This window comes from Camelina sativa, chromosome 10 (assembly GCF_000633955.1).
Source record: "Camelina sativa cultivar DH55 chromosome 10, Cs, whole genome shotgun sequence".
NCBI classification, from domain to species: domain Eukaryota; kingdom Viridiplantae; phylum Streptophyta; class Magnoliopsida; order Brassicales; family Brassicaceae; genus Camelina; species Camelina sativa.
The window spans coordinates 14,497,793-14,505,438 of NC_025694.1; the positions used below are offsets into that span (position 1 = coordinate 14,497,793).

Here is a 7,646-nt window from a genome sequence, read left to right on the forward strand (position 1 = left end):
AAATGTCCCTCTCACATTACACCAATATAATTAACCACCACCATAACGTACAACATTCCTACTTTAAAACCAACAAACACATATGTCAAAAACACATTTTTCAACATTCCTACTTCAAGCCAACAAACACGTATGTCAAAAACACATTTTTCATAAATGTGAATATAACTTTACGACCTGATGCCAAATACTGATAAGAGTGTTTCAAAATTTTTGATGGACCATCAATAAATCTACCGAAAATAGAAATATATTATTGATAAAATATATATGGTTATATTTAGGCAGATAACTTAATTTTACAAAGATAATATGATGACAAAATCGTATATAAGTGAGCTTTTTAATATAAACATACTTTTTCTTTAAATCATGCCAAAAATATGTAATATATATATATATATATATATATTCTGCATCATTTTTTTTTTTTTGCTAAATATGTGAATTTTCATTAAACTTGAAGTTTTTGAAATAGATTTTGTTCAAAGGTCTGGATTTTGTTCAAAGGTCTGGAGACAAATCAGAGATGACATTCTGGCAAAACAGAGGAGAAAGGGCTTTAAGGATTTGCTTTTGGTCTGACTAAAATTTGTCTAGGTGTTCCCTACTCAAACATGTTTTTCTGTCAACCTCTTCCCTTGTTTTTATTTTTTTTTGGGCAAGGATTGAGGTGTAAAATCTTAAGCTTTATGCATCATTTATTTTATTTTTAATATCCTTTCCGTCCATTTTTAAGAGGGATATCGTCTGAAAGATTACAAGAAGAAATAATATACGATGAGAAAATTTACAAATGAAAGCAAATAAGATGTAAACGTACTACTCTGGTGAGAACAAGCGACTACAAAATTGAAGGGCTAATAACTTTCGATTAGGAAGAGAAGTAGGCAACGTATTATCTTAAAAACATGCATTAGTTGTAGTTTGGTTTGATTCAATTCTCTACTTCTCCTACTCGTAATCGGATGATCGATACTCATTAGTTTTACATATAAGTGTCAAAATTAGCCTATTTAATCCGACAAAAGAAAAATTAGCCTATTTAATAACATAATATATCTTCAATTCTTCAATCATTATTTATATAGCATTCGTTCGAACAAAAAATAGTGCGCCGGTTTGACGTGTGTTCTCTCTTTCACCAATGCAAAGAGCACTGAGTAGTGAGTACGTACGATGGATGGTAGACACAAGATCTTGGTTACAAGTCCACGTAGTTCCGGCGATCGTACACTGTAACTTTCGAAGCCAAATTTAGTCAACAGGACCCACCCACGTGTCTATCTATCTTCTCATCCATCAGATCCCACAAATCTCAATAGCGTACCATAATCCATTTTCCCGCCCAAGGTCACATAACGCCTAGCTGTCATTTTCGTTAATTCCGAAGGTACCCATGGGACAACATTATGGTTCCAAGATAAGGACATGGATATAAATGTAACTTCGTCCGAAAAAAATCACGTAGTAACAACAACAACGTAACCCCACCGGCGATTTTATATTAAATATCATACGTCTTTTAAACTTTAAAGGCGTCACGGGGAAGGCATGTTTTTGGCTATTTATTACTAATATCCAGTGTTCAAGAAAGCGGTCTAGACGGCTGTCTAGGCGCTAGGCGCTCAGCAGGCGCCTAGATAACCGCCTAATCCGCTTAAAATTACATATATTTTATTTTAATATTTATTTTTGATTTTTAAATTACATATAATTAAATTATTATGTTTTATATACGTAATTATAAACATTTATATGTTATTATTTTAATACGTAATTATAAACATTTATATGTTGTTAATATAACTTAAATAAATATATTTTTCTTACCGTTATTTATAAATTTTTTATTTTTATAACATATATTTTAATATAATTATATATATATAATGTTTTATGTTGTAAATGCCTAAACCGCCTAAAAACCGTCTAGGCCCGACTAAACGTTTTAGGCGCTAGGCGTTGGGTCATCGCCCAGATACCTCCTAGCGCTTTCTTGAACACTGCTAATATCCATTGTTGTGGTGGAAAACAATTAAAACAATATGCTCTCCATCATAGCCCGGCTCTATGTACATTTTTATAACCTATGATCTTGTGTAATTGTGAAAATTAATGATAACATAACTTATTTTGTACAGGGTAATTTGATGAGCTAATGATCTTCACATGACTCACATGGATAACAGTTTTGGTATAGAAAAATTATTCTAAAAACAATAAAATGCATGCAATCATTTTCTTATTGATTTCTTCATCTTAATTTTGTTAGAGGCGTGTTCGGGTAATTACAAAGTAATCATAAATAGAAAATATTATTTTAGTCAAACAGATTGGTACAAGAATTCTGAATGTTTATGACAAGAAAAGACAAATTTATGCAATAATGTACTTGATTTTATTGCGCGTTATTAGTCATTAATTATTATTATTCTGAATAATTTGACCACAAAAGCTGTCTCGTGATTAGCAGATTATTTCAGTGGATCTTTCTTTAACAGGAGATAATTCTCCCAGTTTTAGCCTTATAAATGTGCTCCTTTTAACTATCCTCTCTGTCAGTCACAGTCTTTTTAATTAATCTTCTTCACACCAAGTCTCCCCTAACAAACGTGCATGACTTATTTCGGATAAAACCTTTATCGTTGTTATAAAAAAGAACTTACTATTACTACTACACTATACTAGCCTACATGGAGTAAATATATATATATATATATATTGCATGAAATTTATGGTCTTTAATAAATGAGTTTTTTTTCTTTATTAGTGGGGAAAATCTCATTGTAGATAAACCAATTAAGAAAAGAGAGGAAATCAGATTTTTTTATTGCATGCAAACAAAAGAGAAACAGCAGCAGTGAATAATAGAACTGCTGTGTAAACTACTAATTCCCACAATTCCTTATTTTATTAATTTTTTTCTATCCAATAATAAATAATAAAGTAAGAGAGAGAAAAGGAAAAAAAAAAACTGGTGTCCGTTACTTTATTAAAAGGGTTTTAGGAATCGAGGGAGTATATTACTGTACTTATTAGTTGGGTTGGGGCTACTAGATTGCAGACAAAGCAAAGTATCAAAGATTCATTATTCACTTACTTATACAAATACATAAATTATTTATACATACATATATAGAGGGGGGAGACACTTGTTGTATAAAATACAGAGAAAGAGAGACAGGTGTTAGGGCAAAAGTTGGGAGAAGTGGTGGTGGGTCTTGTTTCTGACAAATAGTCCCCCATTTCCCGCCTTTGCTCTCGTTTGAATATCTCTCCTCCTCCTCCTCCTTCATCTTCTTCCACTAATAATAAGTCATAGGAAGAAAGAGAGAGAAAGTTAAATATTCATCAGAGATAAGAAAGAGAGAAAGTGTTTTGTGTGTTGTGTGAGTGGATGTGATTTTGTTTTTGTTTGTGTGTTGGAAAATGGATACGCCTCAGAAGAGTATCGCCCAGATCGGAACTCCAATTTCCAAATCCAGATTTGAGGTTTTTTTTTTTTTTTTCTCTCTTTTAAAACTTAATTATAGATAGTTTTGGTCAAACTTCTGTGTTTTTTTCTTTAATAAATGTTTTTTGTGTTACTATCGTGTCAATTCTCAAAAAATTTGGTGCCCATCTCTGATTTTTTTTCTTCAATTCACTGGTTAACAAAAAAAAATTATTTCTTGGTTTTGTGTTTGAAGTCAATGCAGTTAGTTCAAAGACAGAACGCAACTGTAACTGGTTTTAGATTTGTTTCGACTTTGACGGTTTCAGTTTGGTCACTTTTAACACTGACTGAAGTGTTTTTATTTATGATCATCAGTTATCTCCAATTCACTTCAAAATCTGTACTTTTTTTTGGTTTCTGTTCTGTTTCTTGAGTTTCTTAATTTGGCATCTGTGATATTTGCTTTTTACCTTAATATAACAAAAAAAGTTTCATAATTTAAGCATTTTTTAGATTTGTTTTACTTTTACGGTTTCAGTTGTTTAATTTTCATAGTGAAGTGCTAAGAATCTAATTAATCATATCCCCAATTCACTACAATTTGGAATCTGTTCTGTTTTTTGATATTCTTAAATTTGGAATCTGTGACCTTAATTACATTATTATAAAAAAGATTCATAATTCTCCCTTTTTTTTTGTGTGTGTGTTGTTTGAAAATGCAGGATTCACCAGTGTTCAATTACATAAACACTTTGTCTCCAATAAGACCAGTCAAATCCATTCAAAACCCTCACCAGTTTAGCTCTTTGAATTTCACTTCCCCTCCTTCTGTTTTCACCTCACCACACCTTACTTCTTCTCACAAAGAGTCCAGATTCTTCAAGACTCACAACTCTTCTTCTTCTTCTTCTCACCCTACCAACCCCGTTGAATCCCGAGAAAACGAGTCTACTTCTAATGAATCAGTCTCAGCAGAAGCAGCAGAAGATACAAAAGATGTCAACGTTGATGATGCTTCCAAGCCAGAGGAAGCTTCAGTTGAAATGGTGCTGCCACAAACGAATCCTGGTAGTCCAGTTGCTTCGCCGTGTGGTAGAGATAGTACTACCGATCTTTCGCTTGTTCCGTACGCTCCTACTCAAGGAGGGAATGGTTCTTGTGAGGGTTCAGGAATGGAGCTGCAGCAGAAGATGTTTGATAATGTTCAAGGGAAAACCGAAACTCCGGATTGGGAAAGTTTGATTTCAGATGCTTCAGAGCTTTTAATCTTCGACTCACCTGATGCTTCAGAAGCTTTTAGATGCTTTATGATGCAGAGAGCTTCAACCTCCGAAGCACGTTTTAACACTGGTGTGGGAATGCAAACAATGCAGCCCGATACAAACAAGAAACCGGAGTCCTCAGATGCGATTCCTTATGAGGTAAACTCAGGAATGATATCTCAATTAGTTATCTTCAGTGTTCTGTAATGAATACTATCTCTGAAAGAATTGTCTTCTTTGTGTTTGTTTTTGTGTGTGATAGGCTGTTTCATTCTTGCACCGTGGTATAAGAAGACGCTGCCTGGACTTTGAGATGCCGGGGAATAAGCAAACATTGAGTGAGAACAACACCGCGGCTTGTGAATCATCGTCGAGATGTATTGTACCGAGTATTGGTCTTCATTTAAATGCAATTGCAATGTCCTCAAAGGACTGTAAAACCAATGTAACTCAGGACTACTCATGTTCTGGGAATATACAAGTGGGTTTACAAAGCTCCATCTCTAGTACATTGCAAGAAACTTTGGACCAAACAGAAAATGAAACCCGGGAAGATGCAGATCAAGATGTTCCCGTTGAACCAGCCTTGCAAGAGTTGAATTTGAGCAGCCCTAAGAAGAAGAGGTAAGTTTGTTGCTCTGAGAATAACTAATCTCTGTAGATTACTTTTATTTTCTGTCTTACTAACTGTTGGCATGATAAATAAACACACAGAGTTAAGTTGGATTCTGGAGAAGGCGACTCGTGTAAGAGATGCAACTGCAAAAAGTCCAAGTGTTTGAAACTGTAAGCTCCAAGTTCCACTTCTTGTTGATCTTTGGCTAAAAAAGGTTTGGTTTTTTGAGTCTCTCTTGATGTTTGTGTGCAGCTATTGTGAATGTTTTGCTGCTGGAGTCTATTGCATAGAGCCATGTTCATGTATAGACTGCTTCAATAAGCCTATTCATGAAGATACCGTCTTGGCTACTCGAAAACAGATTGAATCTCGGAATCCACTTGCATTTGCTCCTAAAGTCATTAGGAACTCTGACTCGGTTCTTGAAACCGGGGTATGATCTTTTTCCCCATCCTTTTAGTGCTTTACATCAATCCATCAATCATCTTGCTTGAAGTGATCATAATATTAAACTGACACACAGGATGATGCAAGCAAAACTCCAGCTTCTGCTCGCCATAAACGTGGCTGCAACTGCAAGAAATCAAACTGTTTGAAAAAATATTGTGAATGCTATCAGGTTTTTATTTTCTGCCATCATTGTACTTCCAGTAGATCTGTGGTTAACTTCCTCTGGTCTGACACCTATATTTTGGTCTGATGTTTCTTTAAAGGGTGGTGTGGGCTGTTCCATAAACTGTAGATGTGAAGGATGTAAGAACAAATTCGGCCGCAAAGATGGTTAGCTTCTCTGCTTCTGAGATTTCAATACTAATAACCTTAAGTTCTCTTTCTAGTTCTGATCCTACTTAATGTATATCTCAGGGTCTTCCATTGTTGACATGGAAGCTGAACNCTGTAAAACCAATGTAACTCAGGACTACTCATGTTCCGGGAATATACAAGTGGGTTTACAAAGCTCCATCTCTAGTACATTGCAAGNCACTGAGTTTTTAATGAGAAAGGAGGCGAGTTCTGCTCTACCTACGACACCAACGCCGATTTACAGGTAAAATCTCAAGTTTAAAAAGGACTTTTGATGTGAGTTTATATCACCTGAATAGCTGAAATTGAATTTTTCTGTGCAGACAAGAACTGGTTCAACTACCTTTCTCATCATCTAAGAACAGAATGCTTCCTCCACAGTCTCTTCTTGGAGGTGGATGTTCTTCAGGGATATTTAACAGTCAATATATAAGAAAACCAGATATTGATTTGACTCAATCCCGGATGGAGAAGTCTTTCGAGACAGTTGCAGAGGATAGAGCGGAAGAAATGCCTGAGATTCTCATCCACTCCCCTATACCTAACATCAAGAGTGTCTCTCCTAACGGCAAGAGGGTCTCTCCTCCTCATATGGAATCATCTAGCTCAGGGTCAGTTTCAGGGAGAAGAAGCGGCGGAAGGAAACTGATACTGCAGTCAATTCCATCGTTTCCTTCTCTCACTCCCCAACACTGAAAGCATTTTGTTGGTGTACCTATGAAAATTCTTTGAATCTTCTTTCAAGATGATAAAAGTCAACTTCTAGTTGGTAGTTAAGTTAGCACTTAGCACACTTTATGTCTGTAGTCTAGTGGTTGTGTAATAAAGATGTCAATCCATCATGTTCTTCACAACAAAAACAAAATATTTCTTGTAATATATAGGTTTCTTCTTTTGAAATTCTTGTCCACTGAAGTATAGAAGAGGTAGTGAAACATATTTGTGTCCGCTCTGAAACTCCAAGTTCTGCCATTTACTCATTCAACCCCAGCTCTAGCTTTATTTTAAAATACATCTTACGCTAATTGCTAAGATATTTCAAAAACCATACCATACAATACTACTAGAGTCATTTCAGTGAATATCTTTACGATAGTCTATGAAAGACTATATGTTATTACCTTATGAAACAACCCTATTCTTCATTAGTTGAAGATCTTATACACCCGCAGAACCGGTTTTTCTTCTTTCTTGCAGTTCTTTTCCCGCTCTTGTGAATAATGTCTCTCAAAAGAATCACTGTCCTTGTCTCCGAAAGCATTTTGCTTCCTTTGCTTTTGGTGCCATCTTCAAGCTTCAGCACTGCTTGCTCTATGTTCTGCATTTTATTTTGCAGCTGCTCTATCTTCTCAGACCCGTTTCTTGACTTCTCCACGACCACCTTTCTGTATATATCTCTGGCATCTCCGGTCTCCTCAATTTCCTTGGACAGAATCTCGTTTGTGTTTTCAAGCTGCAAGACAGATTCTTCCATTTCTTTCAACTGTCTCTTCACTATAACCAAATCAGCGTTGCTGAATCTTCC

General features: G+C 35.3%; 2 protein-coding genes across 4 annotated transcripts in view; one reads left to right on the top strand and one right to left on the bottom strand.

Moving 5' to 3' along the window:
- LOC104718942 (protein tesmin/TSO1-like CXC 2) lies at window positions 3,147-7,018 on the top strand. Its single transcript, XM_010436768.2, has 9 exons — window positions 3,147-3,495; window positions 4,162-4,860; window positions 4,964-5,325; window positions 5,416-5,487; window positions 5,570-5,750; window positions 5,841-5,936; window positions 6,031-6,097; window positions 6,182-6,365; window positions 6,445-7,018. Exons 1-9 carry the CDS (start codon window positions 3,433-3,435, stop codon window positions 6,815-6,817), a joined length of 2,097 nt encoding a protein of 698 aa, XP_010435070.1. The 5' UTR covers window positions 3,147-3,432; the 3' UTR covers window positions 6,818-7,018.
- Window positions 7,102-7,646, bottom strand: part of LOC104718943 (protein NETWORKED 1B-like) — a 7,412-nt gene continuing 6,867 nt past the window's right edge. For all 3 annotated transcript variants that reach the window (XM_019231210.1, XM_010436769.2, XM_019231211.1), the window contains exon 6: window positions 7,102-7,622. In XM_019231210.1, the coding sequence (XP_019086755.1) occupies window positions 7,257-7,622 (366 nt within the window). In that variant the 3' untranslated portion in view covers window positions 7,102-7,256. The remainder of the gene's footprint in view (window positions 7,623-7,646) is intronic.